Source organism: Ambystoma mexicanum, chromosome 1p (assembly GCF_040938575.1).
Source record: "Ambystoma mexicanum isolate Mex_15411 chromosome 1p, UKY_AmexF1_1, whole genome shotgun sequence".
Classification (NCBI taxonomy): domain Eukaryota; kingdom Metazoa; phylum Chordata; class Amphibia; order Caudata; family Ambystomatidae; genus Ambystoma; species Ambystoma mexicanum.
In genome coordinates this window covers 744,315,856-744,336,411 of record NC_090921.1, presented here as the reverse complement: position 1 = coordinate 744,336,411, position 20,556 = coordinate 744,315,856, and the positions used below count along the sequence as shown (strand labels likewise).

The following is a 20,556-nucleotide window of genomic DNA, read 5'->3' as shown; positions in this document are numbered from 1 at the left end:
GGGACTGGCAGCGCTGGTAGCAATTCGATACAACGCGCTGAGCGCTAGTCTGATCAGCAGGTTATAGAAGTGGGTGGCCATCTTGGAATAGACTAGACCGTAAGGCTTGCTTCTGGCATCCATGTTAGTAGTACCTCCAGTGATGGACAAGCTTCCAGGGAGGTGAGGATGCTACCTGATAGCCCCCCTGGGAGTGGTACTCAATAGGAGGATCTCATAGGGAGAGACTCCCCCTGTAGGGACAAGGATGAACATCCAAGGTAGATGCAGTATAATACAGCCCACCCAACACCCTATACACCTCCCCCCTTTGTAGACCCCAGTCATTTACCTAAACAACCCATGTACCTATTTAGGTCCATAGACTTGACTTCCACTGGGATGAGGAAGAACATGGAGTACCCAGGGGGGAGTGATGATAGAAGTACTGGAACGAGGAGGAGGTACAGAGGAATAAAGATTGAACGGCCAATGACATTGAAAAGGGACTTAAAATAGTTTGCCAAACATTACCAACCAGCCGATATAAAAATAGACTAAGGACATCAACAATACATGTGCCTCAATTTGATTTCATGTTGTTAGCGTTGACCTTGGTTTTTTACATTCACAGCTGGTAGGCTGTTATTACCTATTGCATCTTGTCACTTTTTTCACCTACCTTTCTTTACAATGGGTTTTACTGGGGAACTGATACAAGTCTCTGCTGTTTCTCTACATAAAATGACAGTTTATGTAAATTATTTATGTTGTAAAGAATTGTGGTTCTAGTATGAACTAAAACATATGAATGAAAAATCAGGATTTGAACTATCAAATCATTTGTGAGTCAAATAAATAATTATTTGCTTTTGCACACCCAGTCTTTAGCATTTTGGATTAATTTGAATGTTGGAATTAATTGTATAAGTAATGCTCGTGTGTTCACCAGAAATAACCCTTTGTTGTATTCAGAAGTCATCTTCCTCTGCACGGTGGTTGGTCGCATACCACTACTGAAGAGAACCATAATAAATAGTGCCTCATGAGTCATCTTTCTCGGCACAGTGGTTGGTTGCATACCACTATTGAAGAGAACCATAATAAATAGTGCCTCAGAAGTCATCTTTCTCGGCACAGTGATTGGTTGCATACCACTACTGAAGATAACCATAATAGAGAGTGCCTGAGGAGTCATCCTCCTCGGCACAGTGGTTGGTTGCAAACCACTGTTGAAGCAGACAGTAAGATAAAGCATATTGCAGTCTGTTTTCTTGTGGAAGTACCTGGCAGGAGAGTGAACCAGATCTGCCAAAACTAAGTCACTAATAAGTACAGGTCTGGGACCTGCACCCACAAGAAAAGGAGATTGCGAATCATTCCATTCATCGTAGCACTTGGCAGGAGAGTATACCAAATCCTCCTACGGGAAGAAGAGAAACCTAGATCTGGGACCCTCATCACAATTGGTTCTTTGCTTTATGAGAAAGGCTAGGGGAAGGGAGTCATGCCCCTGGTGTTGTGAACTGTAAATTAGACCCTGAGAAAGGTCAGGGGAAGGGAGTCCTTCTCTATGGTGTTGTGAATTGTAAAACAAAGCCTGAGAAAGGCCAGGGGAAGGGAGTCATTTTCGCATGTGCGGTGAACTTTGAAATAGAGTCTAAGAAAGACAAGGGGAAAGCAGACATTGTAATGCCTAGGCATTCGGGGCGCAGTTCACATAATCCACAAGCATCCAAAACCCCGATTAGGGCCACTCTTATAAGGAGAATTGGGAATCGGCGTACAGGAGTTCTGAACTGAGTTGTCGTGGAAGCTATGGAAACCGTTGCTAAGGGGAAGCAACCCGCATCCGGGATCTCGACGCTAGTCATGTGACTTCTTCTACTCAGGCCCGCCTCGACAAACCCTCAGTGCTTCTGATTAAGCATTTTCTCTGTGTTTCCTTAAAGTTATGCATCCTCTGCTACTTTGTAATTGACCTGTCTCTGGATTACCTTTGTCTGTTTTGGTAAATTTTGATCTCTCTGGTGTTAAGGACCTTTTGCTTATCGTCCCTGGACTTGCCTTGCTCTCTCCTTTGGTTTCGTTTTGTGCCCGCCTGTGTAATAGACCCAGACTTTTTTTGGACTTGTCTTCGTTTTTCGATTCAGCTTATTAAGGAATTCTATGTTTGTCATGACCCGGACCGCTTGTGGATATCTATTGCCTTCGTCCTCTATTGTTCGCCTTGGTACGTTTTGATCTAGTTTGTTTATTTTTGTTTAGAATCGATTTTGCTCAATGACTCTGTTCACGCCCAGCCTCCGCTGCAACGTGGTATTGCTCTCAGCCTCCGCTCCAACGTGGGATTGCTCTCAGCCTCCGCTGCAACATCGGATCCGGATCAGTCTCCGCTGCAACGTGGGATCCGTATCAGCCTTAGCTGCAATGCGGAATCATTATTTCTGGTTTGTGTACATTCTGGTACTTTTTGCATTACCAACGCTTCACACACGGAGCAGAAACATTGGGTGTTATTTTGTGTGTGACGGTCGACCTCCTCGTTTCAACGGGATATGGTGCATGTCTCCACAGGCGTTCACATTCCGATGGGAATAGGCTCTTGGGACTACTGGCTCTCTTGAACTACCTATATTCTCAGAAACTACACCATAATACCAGGAAATCCCCTGGTAAGACTTAATTTCCTTTTTTCTTTCAATCCCAAGTTCTTTATTGTGTACTTTAGACTTGAAGATTTATGGTGATTATTGATTTTGCAGAAAGTCTGCTGGCTTCTGTGCATATTCATTGATCTGTTTTTTTTTAGCCTGTCTTCTAGCTATTCAGGTCAGTGGGTGGATATTGCCCTATGTTTTCCTGGAGTTTGTAAATTGTCAAAAGGTACTAATTGTACGTGTTTCCTTTTTACAGCCACAGTGGTTTTGGAGGGAATCCAGTCTTTCAATTAATTGATTCCTCTGTATGTGGATTTGTACATTCTGTTTGGTGTTGTGAACTGGGAAAGCAAAGCTGAAGATGGCCAGGAGAAGGGAGTCATGCAATTGAACCCGCAAGGAGGATCAAACTAGTGATCCATGGGAAGGGAGTCATTCCCCCTGAGATACAAAATTTTGAACTTTCTGATGCAGAGTGTTAGAGGTCCTGCAACCTTTTTGTTTGTTTGTGAAGTACTAAAACAAGGGGAAGCGAGTCATTCTTATTGTTAGGAGAACGTTCAACCATAACTGTGCCACCTAGTCTAGGAGAAGGGAGTCATTCCCCTGGACCAAGAGCTTTGGTACAATTATTTATTTTAGTTATAAGTGTAAGGGACAGAGATAGGGACATTTTGACACAGGATGGTAGACTCTTTAAGTTACTAAAACATCCTTACAGATGCATTAGCACTTTATTTGAGGCAGGAAACCCCTCATAGATATAGGGAGAGGTAGGTTTTCTCTTTATTTTCATCTCAAATAAAACTCTATAGCAATCACTAAGCCACCTGTGTGTCAGTCTCCTCCTTCTGCCCTCTTACAATATCCTGCACCTCAGCAGCAGAACCAGAGCAAAGCAAAGGGAGAGCCTTGGGATAAAGATCTCTAAACCAAAAAGGAAACTTCTTTCATTCCTGCCTTCGTGATATCACATTTAGGGGTCACCCGGGCAAGCATTGGGGTTGTAGTGGCACAACTGGTTCCCATTAAATGACATAATTGGCTTGCTGCCTTGCTTACAAAGCTCACCAGTCTTGATTAATTACCCATAAACTGTTAGCCCATGCCTGCCCTTAAAAATACTATATAAAGCTTTCTCCAGGTGGACGCTATATGTGCCTATGTACCAGGTGTCTCTAAAAAATGTATTATCTAGACTCAAACAAAAAAAGGTCACTATGGGGCAGGTGTTCCCACAAGCAGCAGATTAGACCAGACCAAATTGTTCAGGACAAACACAGAGATTAAACCCTGATACTTTGCACCATGCTTCCTTGTTGAATTTTCAAGTGCATGTTCATGCTGTCAACGTTCTAAGTTAATTCTGCTATTCCATTATATGTGCCATATCTGGCTATATTTGAGGGTATTAACATACACTTTCATGTAGCCTAGGAACTCTACTGCACGACTAATATGAGAGCAAAGTGGTCTGACTTATATGTAACAAAAGCTGCTGCACTCTGGCAAACCAGTAGTCTGTTGAGCATTACTGTGTTCTCAAGTGGGCGTTTTTAATGCAAGAAATCTGTCTATTGACCACTATTTTCCTGTATTGAGCAGGAGTTGTGGAATATTTGAAAACCTATATTAATTCAATGCTCGAGGTTGGGGTTGGCTGTGCTGCTCTATCTTATTTTTTACTTCCTCATATGATATTGATTGTTTCAGAAGGTTGGCAATTTAACAGTCCACACACAACTAGTTTCCAGGAGAAGATCTTTCAAGATTCAGTCTGCCATCTATTTGCTGAAATTCTTGAAACCAATCGAATCATGTACCTGATCACCTTCTTTCTTTTGTGACAGCATGTCCTCCTCTGAAATGATTCTTTATACGATGATACTCTCAATCTTGTTAGATGTTTTTATTCTCCTGTGTCCTTTCTTGTCCCGATCCATGCTCAGTCTGTGTTACAAGCGCACATTCTCTTTTTCTTTCTCCCCAAACAGAACGGAGACTGGGCAGCTGAGAAGGTTATTCAAGTTCCAAGCAAAAAGGTGGAAGGGTGGGCAATGCCTGAAATGCCAGGTAGGTGATGTGTTTTCATGTTTATAGTAATTACCATTTATGTCTGTTTGAACAGCTGTTCAACAAATTCAACATTTTAAGGATTGCTAATTGAGACATTTTGTTCCTGCAAAATCTCTTGAAATATGGACACAAGTAGGTCAATGTTACAAATTTGGCAAAATAAAAATATATGAATGTCGATATCTGTAAAAGAATATCAAGGAAAATGAGTTTGCTGGATTTAAATCACCATACTGTACTCCTTTAAAATGTTCTAAGTTACAGAAAAGATAACATCTCAATGAACCTTCCTTAGAAAGTTTCCCAGCAAACTAAGTGAAAACCCTTTAATTGTGCTTTTCACAAATTGTAGTGAGAAATAGCTTGCCAATTTACTTTTAATTGGAATATTTCCACAATTGAAAAATACATTTTATTGCAGCTTAAGTGGCAAATCATGAATTTGGCCCAATTAGCAGAAAGTGCATTTGACAGATGCCTGTTAAAATCAGAGCATATAACTCCAAGATGTATTTGCGGTTCATGACCTCACAGTACACATCATTTGAGAATTCACATGGTTTGGATTGACATGTACGAAGAATACTGTTGAAGATCTACACGAGTAAAACATATTTATTAAAGCTTGCATATTTAATAAGTCCTCAAAATTGTATAAGTTGATCCACCTGGTCATTTTTCGCCTCAACAGCTATTAAAATGGTATCTGGGTTGATAAGAACCTTAGTGATGGGAAGTGCACTCCAAATTGTCAATTTCAATATCAAGTTCACAGAATATCTGAAAAGGGCTTGGATATATTTCACTTTTATTAGCAATTTTCATTATAAATGTTCTCAAAGTCCATGTATTCCATCTTGTTGGGAGGACAAATATTCAAATCAAACTAATGTAGCTGAACACATTTAGGATTTTTAAACAGTCTTCAGGAAAACAAACTACAGAATATAACTTAAAATAGGTATAATCACAGTAATTCTTACAATATAGTGATGCTTATCATTAATCCATCAGAGATCTAACAACAATCGTACCAACAGCCTGGACCAAGCCTGGTTTAGAGGTTGAAGGCGATGTATTGTTATCCTTCATGAACACTATACAGACAACCAAAAAATTCAGTGACTTGAACAGAACTTCAAACTAAATTTCCTTCTCCAAAGGTCATCTTATGCTGCCCCATTCCACCACTGTAAACGGTACTTCAAGCCACATCTTGAAAATCATTAATGGCCGCTAGAAAACATATGTCCTCACAATGGTTTCTCCTTCCCTTTTCTGAAACACGGGACTTGCTCTCTCTTTCTCTCTCTCTAATCTACCTCTTGGAAGTCTGCTTCAACAAAATGAACATGTTCACACTCTCAAGGATCTCCTTAGAAGATTCATAAGACTTCAGGGCACCTTCACCTTCAGTGACACTCTATAAAAGTGTCTCTCTGACAGTCCTTCTGCTTAATGGTGGGATGCGATCACCTCCAGTCTCTTTGTAGGTCCTCTAGATGTCACTGTGTCTCTGCCACAAGTTGTTGATACAGCTGATGTTTCTCTTTCACTTTATGACAGGGCCAGCTGGGTTTGCTTTTGCCAGTTTTCATCTTTAATTCCTATGATCCGGATATCTACCCCCTGCACCTCCTCTCTAATCCTCCTGCGCGCCTAATCCCCAAAGTCATGCCACATGCTCGTTCCTCCTACCAATGTGGGTTTAACCTATTCTGATTAGGATCTGACCACTGCCACTTGTCTTGGGCTAAGTGTGCCCGAACCTACCTTAGTGCCCTCAATAGCCACCATCTTACTACCCCTTTGTGATTTATTCTCGTTCTCAACCTCTTCCTGATGTCTTTGGTCAAGCACCTCCTCATTCCCGCCTGTCACCTTTTGATGTCTTCTCCTAGTATCTCCTCAATTCTTACTTATAACACCTCCTGATCAGTTTTCTGTCCTCTTTTCTCAGTCTCCCTGCTCCCTTATGTCTCTCTCCAAACTCCTTCCACAGCCCCCTTCCTGAAATACTGACTCGATACAAACTCCTGATTCAACCTCATTCACTTAACACCCATGCCTCCCCTTCTTGCAATGTCTCTTGTATATTCTAATGTGTCCTCCATTTGGGCCACCATGGGTGCTTGGGCCTGCACTTTTTAGTGTTGCCTTGTGATTGGCTGCGGTGGATTTGCTTCCCCACCACAGTTGTAGCCTGTCTATCAGTGTACAATTTGAGTGACGGCAGATCAGCGACTTTAGGATTCCAGTCTGTCTTCTTGGATTTTTTGTCTGTATGAGTCTGCTCCAACATGTGTCCACAGACTGCAGCTGAGCTGAGCTGTGTCTGTAGTGGGACTGGAGGTAAGCTTTGTCAGGGCTTTAATGTTGTTATAGTAGTTTCTGGTAAGGGGTGAGGCCTGCCTATTGTTCAACTTGGGATGGAAATGGAGTGCCCTGCCCAAATGAGGTTGCAGGCCTCCAGGCAAGGCTCATAAAGGACTAGTTGTACTTTTGGCTGGCATGTGACTGTCTCCTGCCCAGTGACAGGCTAAGTGAGGGTGACCAGAGGATGCTGCCCATACCACCCACAGCCCAAGATTCACCTGCTTGTAGAGGTCCCTGGGATCCTTGGTCACCCCAATAGGTGTCCCCGGAATAAGGCAGGAGACTTAGTCACACAACATTCAAGAGGTGTACATCTACATCAAGTGGCCAATCGAATATAACATATTTTGTACATACCTGATCTCCTGTTATGAAAACGACAGGCATGTAAACAATGGTAGAAGGCAGTGTTAAAAAGATGAAAGCTGACTGATGCACAGAGAGTAGTCTTAGACTTACAATTGAGACTATCATTTATGTTCATGCTACCATTGCTTAACTGACAATCTGTCATTTAAGCAACTAATATCAAAGTGCATTCTAAAAAGAAAAAAAGTAATGCAAATAAGAGTACATTGCAAACTCTCGAACGGTCTGAACCATCTCTCTCTCTCTCGTTATTAACTCCCACCATTCTCTGCCAGGACCGAATTCCGCATCAACTGACTCAGCCTGCATAAAGCCATGTGTAACCCAGATGTTCTATCTCTCACTGGTAACTGACCACAGCCTTCATGGCAGAGGGGGGCATTACACAGGCAACGCTCTCCCCAGACTAGCTAGAATGGGAATGTGCATGTGGGGAATACTGCAACGATGAAATCTACAGGAAAGGGCTACTCACCACGATAGTAGTGTTCCTGAGTCCGCATTATGGGAATATGATCCCTAGTGGATACTGACAGCATTGCACGTTTCAGAAATATGTAAACCCCTGTTGGCCTCGGTTGCATGAGCACTGTCCCTGAGAGAAACCTGGGGGAATAAGAATTAAAACAAGCCACTTCATCCATCTTAGACCATAAACTGGGGAAGAAATAACACACCCAACAACAGTGAGCTATTGTACATGGGGAGTCATCTATTGTTCTTGTAGTAACATTTAATCGACTCTTGTAATAAAGCATACATCCCCAAAATGCCAATCCACCTAATCCCAATATCCTTTGAGCCCCAAAGGATCCAGCTGTTCTACCCATCCATGTCTGATGTCGACCCCATGGGCTTAGTGGGTGGGGCCAGATGGGGTGTGCGACCTTGCTCCTACTTGGCACCTTTCAATAATTCTCTTATCACACAGTACACTGGTTGTCACCGGTGAACCACTAAAATAACCATAGCTCTGGCTGGTACATGGTGAGATTCACAGCATAGAAACACACACCCAACTGCCAACATTTGGTATCTCTGGAAACTCAAGGGCACTGTCAGTCTCAATTAATGTCCCATTAAATTGGCTCAGGTGAGAGCCAAGAGGCCAGAGTGAACTGAGGCTTCCAAAATTACTGAATTGCTATGTATAATTACCTAAACATATCCCACAGACAGCTGTAATCTGCTGTGGGTCCTCTCACTACAATTGTTACCAATGAGGGCTCCCAAATTACTGTACTTAATACCAGTTTGACAGCTAGACATAGAGGGCCTATCCTTTAATTATCCCTCTCTCAGACATGGGTGTTAATGTGAGGCAATCCCTTTGCATCATCGTTGGTCCAGGGTAGGTGAGTGAGTATCTTGCCCAAACTGAGGACCGCTCCCCATTCATCCATGTGTCCTGCATACACGCATTGGCACAGGACAGACCCTCCGACAGGTCAAGTTCGGTGTCCGGACATTTGGTCGAAAGACATTTGGTCGACGTAATTTGGTTGAAAACCAAATGGTCGATTTTTTTTTTATTTATATATATATTTTTTAGGTTGTAGTTTAGGGAAAAAAAGGGTTTTTTAGAAAAAAAGGGGGCTGGGGGGCCCCCCCCAAAAAAAAGTGAAAATAAAAATAAAAAAAAATTCGACCATTTGGTTTTCGACCAAATGGTTTTGACCAAATGTCCTGTCGACAAATTATTTTCGACAAAATGTCTGGCAACCGTCAAGTTCCTCTTCCACTCTTATATCTCTTCACATGACCAGGTGCTAATGGGGGAAAAGTAGAACGATGAGACTTTGGTCGTTCCGCCCCTTCAACGCTTCTTCACTTCCAACAGTGCCATTGAGAGAGTGGAGCAGGAATCCCTAAGTGTAGACCTGGGTGATCCAACCGTTGATCCCTCACATCTGCTCCCCCATGGGTGTCACTGCCAGTTTACTGTTCAGAGTTGTGATTAATATGGTGGCTGACATTGACCAGTACTAAGTTGATTTATACCATGCACGGCTACCATTTTAATGGTCCAGAGGCGCTCTTGTGGCTTTATAATGGATATTGAGGTGGGTTGGTTAGGGAGGAAGAGAGGGATAAGACAGGTATTGTGCTCATCTCTTGATGTGTGTAGAACCAGGAGTAACTAACATCTGTGAATGTGTGCTTTGTTTTGTGCACTGGATGCTTACTGTTTGTAGATGGGTGGTGTGCAGTGTTTGTGTTGTTGGGTGTTAGAGGCTATTGAGGTTGTGAGTTGCTTTGAGAGTGATTTGCAGTTTGGATGCTTAGGAGGGTGGTTCGCTAGCCATCAGGGCCTGTGTAGTCAGTGTGTGTGGTGAGGGAGGGTCGTAGAGAAAAGGAAGTGGTTAGTAGGTTATTGGATGGTCTCTGGATATTGTTCAGCTATGTTTTTGTAGAGCATTCACCTTTGCATTGGCATGCGGTTAGAGTTGGATTGATGGGACAAGACTAAAAAGAAAGGAAATGGATTAGTATGGTGGAGGTTATTATGTAGCGGGCTGTAAGCTGTCACTTGAGTGGGCATTATCTAGAGGGGCTGGGTTTGGGCTAAGGGTTATTGGGTTTCCTGGCTCCTCATGATCTGTTGGGTAAAATTGTGTGTGTGTTTCTTGAAAGATTAGACCGAGAGGTGAGGAGCGTTCAGTTGTTGGGGTCCTTGTGGTTCTTTCACCTGGGGCAAGAGTTTCAATGTCTTTGTGGGTGTGGTTTCGGCATTGTATGGGGTTAAATTGACCTGCTCATGAGGATGATCATTGTGTAGTTGTTGTTGATCCATTTTTACCTTGGTGAGTTGAATAACCAAGTTTGTAGATATTTCCAGAAGATTAGGTGGTCTTCCGTTGTTCTGATTTCGTTCGGGATAGAATTCCATAGTTTGGCTATGAGAATGGAGAGGGCAGTTCCTCCAAGTTTAGTTTTCTCATAGTTTCTTGTTTCTATTTGGAGGCCGGTGCTAGATCTTAAGGTTCTTCTGATTTTGTATCAGGTGATTTTCTGCTTTGGGCAATTCAGCTCCTTTTCTGCAAAGAGATCTATGGGCAAAGCAGAAGGCTCTGAAATGGATTAGGTTTTTTGAATGGTAGCCCATGTAGACTTCTCAGTGCTGTGGTGATGTGATCTCTTCTATTTACTCTCAGGAGTAGTCTTTCCGCTGTGTTTTGGATGCCTTGTAATTTTTTGGTGAGGTGTTTGGGCATTCCTAGGTAGAGACTGTTTGCATAGTCTATTCTTGATAAAACCAAGGAAATGATAACGAGTGTTCAGTGTGGGAAGTTGAGGTAAGGGAGGATCTCTCGTAGCTGAAGATGGTAGAATCTTTGTTTTTCTATTGCATTGAACTTTGGCTCCAGGGTGAGACCACTGTACATGAGTATTCCCAGGTTTATTATCACTGTTGACGATTCAGGTTGAGTTCTTATACTCTTGGGCCAGGTGAGAGATGCCTGTGTTAGGTTGTTATCTCTTCAGGTTTTCATTATTTCCGTTTTTTGGTTGATTTAATTTAAGGTTGTTGTTTGCCATCTAGGTGTTTATATCAGTCAGGCATTTATTGAGGACATTGTCAGTGTCGTTGTTGTAGTCATCTTGAAAATGAGATAGGTGTCGTTTGCATAGTTTTAGGATTTTAGTCCATGAGTTTGTATGCGTTTCATTTTGGCAGCCATGTAAACAGTGGCGTAACACATAATGTGTGGGGTCATCTGTGAGCCATGCTGAGCCCCCGCCTCAAGCTCGGCAACAAAGCAGAGGCTGTGTCACACTCCGGGCATGCCTGGACCACCATGCATGTACAATGTGCATGATGATCATGCTGCTACAGGGAAATATCCTGCATTGTACTAGCTGAAAGTTGGAAGTATGTGTATGAACTGGGGTTATCAGCCCATCCCTTTAAGATGAGGTAGCAATACTTTGAGATGGATGGGGATGCAGAAGTTACTCAAACATCAATAATCAGACTAACTCAGGAAGTTGGCAAATTAAAGCAGTTTTATTTTCAATTGTCTAAAACAGGGAGTTACAACGAACATCGACAATTCTTTCGATCTTCTCGCTCAGCAAGATTCCATAAAAAAGCATGTTATATAGCAAAACCTTGTCATTGCTGATATCATCCTACATGGCAAACTTCAAAAACTTATTGGAGAAAGTGATGGGCTAAAGGGAACATCTAGGTCTACGTTCCATACTCGTCTAAGAGAGTGATAGGGCCTCTAACATCAGGTGGGGCAACTAAGCCCTTCCCTCATACTGGTCACTATGATAGTCATCAAATACACAACGTCCCATTGGTTACACAAACTATAGGGCTCTTTACTACGTGGCCCTCTACAATTGGTTGGCACCCTTACATCCGTCAATACTTTTCCACATATGCCAGCAGCACGCAGGCTGGCATCCCAGGTGCTGGTGGGTTGGTCTTGACCATAGCTTCCCACCAATTAGCCCACTATCCATCATCACTGTGCTGTCTGCAAGTCAATTAGCCCTTTGAAGATCGGCTTAAGTTTGTTCTTCGTGCCTGAGAATAAGAAGGAGTATAGCATACTCTGTCTCCATGCATCGGCGTAACATGTCACAAGTAGCTGTTCTACTCCATCCACGTGACTGAAGACCATGTTTTAGAGCTCTAGTGCATTTAAAATACTATTATTTGATGAACCTTTGACGTCTTCAGTGTTTTCTTGCCCGTCCTCTGAACAGGAGTGTGTTCTTTCACACAGTTGTATCTACTGTCTGATCATTCCGGCCCAGAGTGGCCTTGACTTCTTAGGGCTGATCCAGCCTCGCCCTTCTTTTGATTCACCTCTGTAATTCAATTGCTTTTCAACTGCAACACACTGGAAAAACCTTCCTTTTTCTGGTCCAGCTCTGCTAAAATGCATAGTGGAATCATCCATAGTTCATTCAATCCTATGCATATATGTTTGGCGCATGCTGCAATCTATTCACTACATAGCTAGCCTCAAGAATACTTTGTCTGCTTGCGTTTCTTTGCTTCTGTAAACGTGTAAAGTAACTTGATATTTTCATCGTCTCCTTAGCATAAACATCTTCATTTTCATCCCGAAATGTTGCTTATCTTCGATACTTTCTTAATGCTTATATAATGTCTATATTCTCTTGTTTCTGCATCTCTTCTGGGTGCGTCAGCCTTGCTTCATGTGATGTCACCTTTCTTCCCATTCTCTCATTTTTCCTGCTTCTTTCATTCAAATGGCCATCATGTTGTCGTGTATGGAGGTATGGTTTTCTCAACGGGAACCTTGCCTCCAGGATTCTCCTTGATATTAGTATCTTTACTAGCACTGCACGTATTTCACATTCTGGTCCCCAGCATATAGGCAACATGGGAGCGATGCTTGAGGTGGGGTACTTGGATCCTTCGCTACACCCCCTCTGGGCGATTCATCAACCACTCTCCCATCATCCTTCACATCTAGACAGCCTTTTCGGAAGAAATGCTTCTTTGGGACCCATATTTTTATGACTCCCTTCAGGCATCCAGCTGATTTCACATGCTCATCCTTGTTCCATGTCATGAGCATGCACTGTCCACTTGGACTGCAGTAGATCAATTTTCCCATATATTTCTTCTGGTTCTTTGGGTACAGGAATTTTGTCCCCTCAGGTGCATGGATGCTGGCCTTCACGTAGTCTCTGATTTCTTCATCTGTCAGCTCCTTAGTCTTCCATCCTGATTCAACATCAATCATGATCTTCATGTCTATAGCTTTCTTTGCAGTCTTATTGCATTGTGAGATAGCCAATCTGATTACACAGATTCCAAGCAACAACATCACTATCAGGGCTCCAAGGAATTTGAACATATCTACCATCCATTGTGGAACCCACGAAAAGAGTGATCCAAAGCAACTGTCATCAGCAATATCTTCCACTTTGTCTACCATCTGGACATGTAGCTTTGCCAGCATCTCTATGGCCTCTGTCAATGTGCCATTCTCATCATTATGAGAGGGTATACATGTGCAACATGATTCTCCAATTTTAACACTAACATCTCCATCCATAGCTGTGATATGTCAAGGACGTATCTATTCTGTAGAGTCATCAATCGTATGGCTCTCAGCTCTTCCTTGATAGCATTGAATCCCTTTATGTTAGTGTTAATTGACTGCAAAAACGCCCATATGATTATCTGTAACCATTTGGTATTTGCTGCTTTCTGGATCCTGGGCATAACGATTATCATGAATATCGATGAAGTCTGACTGAACAATCTGTGTTCATATGGAATAGAATCAAAAGCTTCTATTGACTTGGCTGAGAAATAGTTCTCGCTCTTCATTCGATTTATCAGCTCCACCGATCTCTTTTTCCTCAGGAAAGCATCTGCATTTGGAAAGTCACCTTTGTTCAAGTCACTTTTAGGAATCACCAACGCTGGAACATCGTCCTCCCCAATCTTTGGGCAGCTTCATGTAAGCTCTGGATCTACAAGCCCAGTAGTGATCCATTATCACTGCTGTTCCATCAAAGATTCAACCACAATTCTGATTCTCTCCAACTTTGCTTGTGCCATTGTTTCTGAAACACAGCTATGCATTTTCCAAAAGGCACTATCTGAAAAGGCCCTCCTTTGTCATTGACCCATGTCAGTAGTTTAGCAAGTTTCGGCCATAGAGGTTTACATCCAATTCTATACTATGCCAATGGTTGTCTGGTAGAAACCAATGACTACCCACGCTCTGCAGGTGGCCACACCTTCCTCCCATCCATCTGGTGAAAGTACTGATCCCAAAATCTGCATCTGGCCTCTATTCTTCCATCTTCGAATTTCTTCTGCAGATTTTCCTGGACTCTCAAGTCTTCTGTTTATTTCCCATCTGATTCCAGCTCCTGGTACTCCAGGCTGTTTGTATCTTATCACATGATTCTTGGTAAGCGCTCTTAGTCTTGTCTTTGTGTCTTGAACATAGTCGTCTTCCTCTGGATCCGTCCATGCAGTTGCCCATTTCAGATAGGCTGTTCGGCCCATGAACTGACCTCTTGTTCGGCAGAGTTCAATGTGTGATAGACAATGTGCAACCTGGACATATATTTCAATAGCTATGAAAATCTTAGACTTCCCCATACTTTAAGGCAGGAGTGCACATACAAAGCATTCCTCCTTTGAGGTCCTCATTCCCACTTCTTTCATATGCTGATACCACATGTTATTTCCCAAATGTGCTCTACTATCCAGGTAATCATTTAACCCATGATCATCCTCCCTTATACCTCTCTTAAGTCTCTTTCTTGTCTCATGAGCCATTTTTAATCATCTCATGAAGCATGTCAGTATAATTCCTTCTCAGTGGGGGAATCATAGGAACATTTGTCAGTGAACTTGATGTCTTTACATGTGCTACTTGTGTAGGAGAAAGCTCCAGAAGCCTCATCCTATTAACATAATATGAAGGTAACAGGGAGTCCCATATAACTTCCATATGTGACCTCCCCCCAAAAAGAAGCCTAGATTTATCTATCACAGGACTAGGTGCCTTCAAATGTACCTCTGGAGTAGGGACAAATACATAAGTTCTCTGTTGTCTTGTATTTGCCAGATCTGTACTCTCCTGCTGCATAGGAAGATACCCAGGGACCCTTGCTCTGTTTGAGTCCACATAATAGACAGTACGCACTGTAGGTGAGAGAAGAATCACAATGAACAAGATGCAGGTATAAATGATATACCAATAGGCCCACTTGACGCAGCAATAACTCCTTGCTCGTCGTGGTGGCCTCTCGTTGTTAGCCACGTTATTATTGCTGTCGATGTTGCCCATTCTCAATCTTTTTAAGGAAGGAAAAATCAAACTTTATTCGGGCAACATCATAAAATACTCTGGCAGCATCTGGATCTGCTCCACAAGCTCTTCAAGCAGCTGGCCAATTTCAGGATGATTAACAGGATTCCTGATGTACACAAAGGAGTCGTCCTTTTACCAAACGAAATGTGGAATCGTTTCCAGTAAGTAATAAAAGACCAAAGACAGTAAGTTCTGACTGTCTTCCCTCGAAAGTCTCATTTAGGATGTTCTCTATATTCTCTCAGAAAATAAACATCCTTGCTCTCTGATGTCACGTAGCAATTGATTTGAGTGCCACTAGATTTCTTGGATCTCTTAGGAAAGTACGAACGTCAGTTTGCCTTCCAACAGGATGAGGACGTTCTTCGATCAGGAAATAAAAGGTTTAGGTCGAATTGGCCAGGGAAAAAAAGGTCGAAACGACCAAAAGTTCTAAAAATGCTACCACCAAAGGATCGAACACCAAAAGTTCGATCCTTTGGTGGTAGCACTGAAAAAAAACAGGGGCTGCGGGGATGTCCCCCGCATTGCCCCGCTCCCTATACTTTATGATATAGGTAGCGGAGGATGCGGGGGGCACCCCCGCAGCCGTCTGTTTAATAAAAAAAAAAGAAAAAGACCCTGCAGCACCGGTTCCCGATCACGGAAGTGAAAGGGAACTGGTGTTGTAGGATCCTGCGTGAAGATGAAGGTAAGTGGGGTTTGTTCATGTTGGTGGTGTGGGTGGGGGTGTGCTGAGGGTGTGGGTGGGGGGTTGTTACGGGTGTGTTGTGTGTGTGTGTGTGTGTGTGAGAATGTGTGTTTTCGCAAATTATCGGGGCTGAAATGTCCGAAAAAAAAGTGTTCAAACTTTTGGTCATTCAAACACTTAGTTTTCAGATATTTCAGCTGCGATAATTTTGCCTTCGGTTAAATCACTTGGATTCAAATAAAAGACCATTCCAACTAGTCTATTAGCATTGTCCTCCGATAGGGGCATTTGTGTTTTCCACACTGTACTCAGGAAGCTGAAGAACTTTATCTATTATTGCTGCAAGCAATCTCCTCACGATTGGACCATTTTTAGGATCATGCAGGAACAGATGAACACTAACAGTTCTCCCCACAAGCACAGGTATGCATGTATGGAGAGAAACAGTGAGAATTATCCGGTGAACGTGGCCATCAGGCACTACCATGGGTGCCTCTAAAGAGAAACTCAGTGAGAAAGGAATCAGGAAACCGTTCCCTCTTCCAGTCATGGAAAAGGAATTCCAGATCTGGCATCTTTTCCTTCTCGACAAAGACTTAAATGTGTCTCAGTCCAATTTTAGCACCTCCTGTGGCTCAAGAACAAATAACTTTTCTTTCACTCCTTGTTTAGCTATTTCAAAGAGTGTCCCAAAAGAACAACAGTCCAATGTACTCTTTATCTGTCTATTGGTCAGTCTATGCGTCCTTCTTCCTCGTCATCAATCTTGTCTGCGTATGCTGAACGTCTTCTCCGATGCTTGCTTGCGACTGGGGTGGGGTTAGGGGGACTCTCTGGTTCAGACTTTCACGTCGCCGAGGAATATCCACGCTCGTTGTCCCAAATGTTTTACTGCCGATGGTGTAACTTCCTCCACAACAGAGGGGCCATGAAAGCGCGGTTCATGTCACTTGCGGACAAAGTTCCTGATCAACACCTGATCTCCTGGAAAGATCTTAGGCAGTAATAGTTTGGTTAGTCTGGTTGCTGCATGGTCTTCATCTGTTTTCTGAGCCCGACACCCCTCCCGCTTGAGCTGTTCTGAAATGACAGAGATATTTGTAGTCATACATGTTAAGTAGGCATGTAACTCATTTCCTAACAATTCCTAACAATTCTTCTGTTGTCTGGGCATCACTTCTAGTTCTTGATGGAGGAGTGAGGGGTGTCCTCATTCGCTTCCCTGTCATTAGTTCATGGGTGTAAGATGATGGTCAGAGCCTGGCTGATTCCTTATTGCATATAATGCAAGGAGCAGACAATGTAACCATCCTTTTTTCAATGTAAGCTTCAATTTAGCTATTCCTTCCTTAAGCAGGCTGTTGAGTCTCTCGCATATTTCATTAGCTTGCGGGTGATAAGCCGAAGAGAACTTGTGCTTTATCCTAAGCAACAAGCTAATTTGCTCAAAGACTTTATTTACAAAATGTGGGCCATTATCTGATCTCAATACTTCACATATTCCCCATCTAGGAAATACTTCTCGTACTAAAAATGTGCTGGGCAGGTGGAATTTGGACGTGTACAAGGACCAGCTTCAATCCACCTTGAAAAGGGACATACCACCACTATCATGTATCTGCAGCATATCGACGTAGTCGATGTGTAAATGCTGAAAAGGACCATTAGGTCACGGAATAACTTCTCTAACTGTACGCAGTGGGTGCCCAGCAGTAAACGTTTGACATACGATGAAGTTTACTGCATAAAATGCAACGTGTTCTAACAGGTTTGGCACAAACCAGTCCTCCACAATAGCTGCTGCAAGACTTTCTCTAATGACATGCGGAGAACAAGCAAACAAAGCATGCTCAACAAATAATGTCATGAAACACCCCATTACTATGCTGGCAGCTTTCTCAATGGCGAATGCAGTGGCTGCCAAAGATTGTTCACAACGGAAGTGACCCCTCATTACTGGGTCCAGAACCCCACTGTAATATGCTAGAGGCTTGTACCCCAACGTGGTTCTCTGCGTGAGTACTGCTGTCATCACTGTGCCATTTGTGTGCGAAAACAAAAAATTCCTCAGCATAATTGGGAATCCCTACTCCTGGAGCTGTGCAAATTGCCCTTTTCAATTCGACAAACCCTTCCTTCATTTCCTCAGTCCAGACAATCTTTTGCTGGATTGCCTGTGCCTTATTCAGAGCCTGTAACAAGGGTCTTACATATGAACTATAATAGAATACCCATGCTGTAACATAATTTCATAGTCCCAAAAATCTTTGCATGTGCTTTATCATGTTTGGCTTTGCCGTTTTCAAAATGGCCTCAGCCCTTTCAGGTGTAGCTTTCTTTCCTTCATTCGAAATTAACTGACCTATGTATAACACCTCTTCTTGGCAATACTGTAATTTCTCCTTCTCTACTTTATATCCTTTCTCTGCTAGAATAATCATTAGCTGAAGTGAATCACATCTGCACTCTTCCTCTGATGTGCTGAAGACTAAAATGTCATCCATGTATTGCAACAGAACACTTGACAAATCAATATTGCTTAAATCCATCTGCACGCCTCTATTGAAAATCGATGGAGACTCACAGTACCCCTGGGGTAGTCCTGTGCTTTTTAACTTAGGCTGTCTGAACGTTAATGACATCAGATCTTGAAAATCTTTATTCAATGGGATTGAGAAAAACACATTTTTCAAATCAATCAGTGAAATATCGCACCTCAAACTGGGATACTACATAAGATTGTCGCTGGATTAGGAACTTGAGGAAACTCAGCCTCTACAATCTGATTAATTGGGCGCATATCTTGAATTAAACGCCATAACCCCCCCCCCTTGTATTTCTTGATAGGATAAACTGTGGTATTGCATTGTGACTCTGACGTCACTAAGATGCCTTGACTCGTCATGGCGGATATTGTCTTAAAAATACCCTTGTCTGCCTCTCGAGACATGGGATACTGTCGTGCGCGAGGCAAAATTGCTCCTGGCTTCAGTTTAATCTTGACTTCTCCAGCCCACTTTAATAGGCCTACGTCATAAGGACCTCTAGCCCATAATGAAATAGGCACTTTCGACATGTCTTCATCAAACAATTTGGGACGCTGCCGTACTAACATCATTTTCTGGGGAACCTCGCATTTCATTGCCCTAATCCAATAAGTGATAGTCATTTGAAATACTACTTCATCATCTGACGGGTGGTCTCTAAACATATCCTGGTCAGTGACTTCAGTCAATCTGTACCCCTTTGCAATGGCAATCACTGTGCTCCATCGTCTGCCTTCATCATCAACCCCATCAAGCATAGCTAATTCTCCTCGCACTATAGCTGCTTGTAATTCTAATGGAAAGATTTCTCCCCCCTCCTCATCCATAGGTATCCTTGGTCTGAGTAAAACTCATCAGGTATTCTCATAGTCTTACCCACTAAACCAGGTAACCATGTTAACAAAATGTGTATCCCATAGTGAAAGACCTCTGGTTCTAACGGTACCCCTCGTATGGCCATTTGCCCTGTAAATGCCATGATAAATTGACTCACGTTTAGGTAATGCATTCCTGGTGTTGAACACACTATGCCTTCATCAGTAAACTAAATCGTTATGTTTAACTTTGTCATTAAATCTCAACCCAGTATGTTAACTGGCGTCTGCCTTGAATACATTAATGGCACAGACATATTGCATTCTCCTATAGAGAATGGTAATCTCACAGTAAAAGGAACTCTACTTGTAGCTCCTGTGAAACCTTGAGCATTCATGGCATTTCCTGATAACATAAATTTCCCCTCTCGTGTACATGAGCGTGTTGCACCCGTGTCTACCAAAAAAGAAAAAGATTTGCCTCCTATAGTGACATCAACCCTTGGTTCCTCTTGATGATTGGGAGTCACAGATAGCACTGAACACATCAAGTCACTGAGTGAGCTGTCCTATTGTGGGTACATGCTTATTCCCGTGCCCGGGAATTTTCGACGGTGACACCCCCTATCCTAGGAGTCATTAACTGTCCTGTGTTTGGGCCCTGCTGTATTTGCAGGGGTGCGTGCTGCGACTGCCCTTGCTGCGGATTCACTGGTGTCTGCTGTGGTTGCAAAGTCTGCTGTATTCCCGGCACTTGTGCTTGCTGCACTGTCTGTTTATGGGCAAACCCATCCCTACTTTGTTGGCTATATCCAGGCGGATAAATGGTCCCCCCTCTTGAGAATTGCCCATTCTGCATAAACCCTTGGCTCCCACATGTTCGTGCTAAGTGCCCTGTCATTCCACATGTCCAACATACAGGAGGAGGTCTCCTAATTTGCCCTTCCTGCATGCCTTGGTTGTCATTCTGCATGTCTTGAAACCCATTCTGATTATTCTGTAAATTTCCCGGATTATTCTGGAAGCCTCCTTGATTATTCTGGAAGCTCCTTCCTCGGAAACCTCCCCTACCCCTTGATAAAAATCCATTATTACCTTGGTGAAGTTTCCTTTGGTTATTCAACTGTGGCATACCTGCGGCTTGCTGCAATCCTGGCCCTTCCTCACTAGTCAACGTTGCCCCTTCTATGGCGTATTTTGACATTTTTTTCT

The 20,556-nt window shown here is 42.9% G+C and overlaps 1 protein-coding gene across 2 annotated transcripts in view; it reads left to right on the top strand.

Moving 5' to 3' along the window:
• Nucleotides 1-20,556, top strand: part of LOC138580074 (methanethiol oxidase-like) — a 443,490-nt gene that overhangs the window by 228,901 nt on the left and 194,033 nt on the right. For both annotated transcript variants that reach the window (XM_069650339.1, XM_069650330.1), the window contains one exon: nucleotides 4,634-4,712. In XM_069650339.1, coding sequence (XP_069506440.1) covers nucleotides 4,634-4,712 — 79 coding nt within the window. The remainder of the gene's footprint in view (nucleotides 1-4,633; nucleotides 4,713-20,556) is intronic.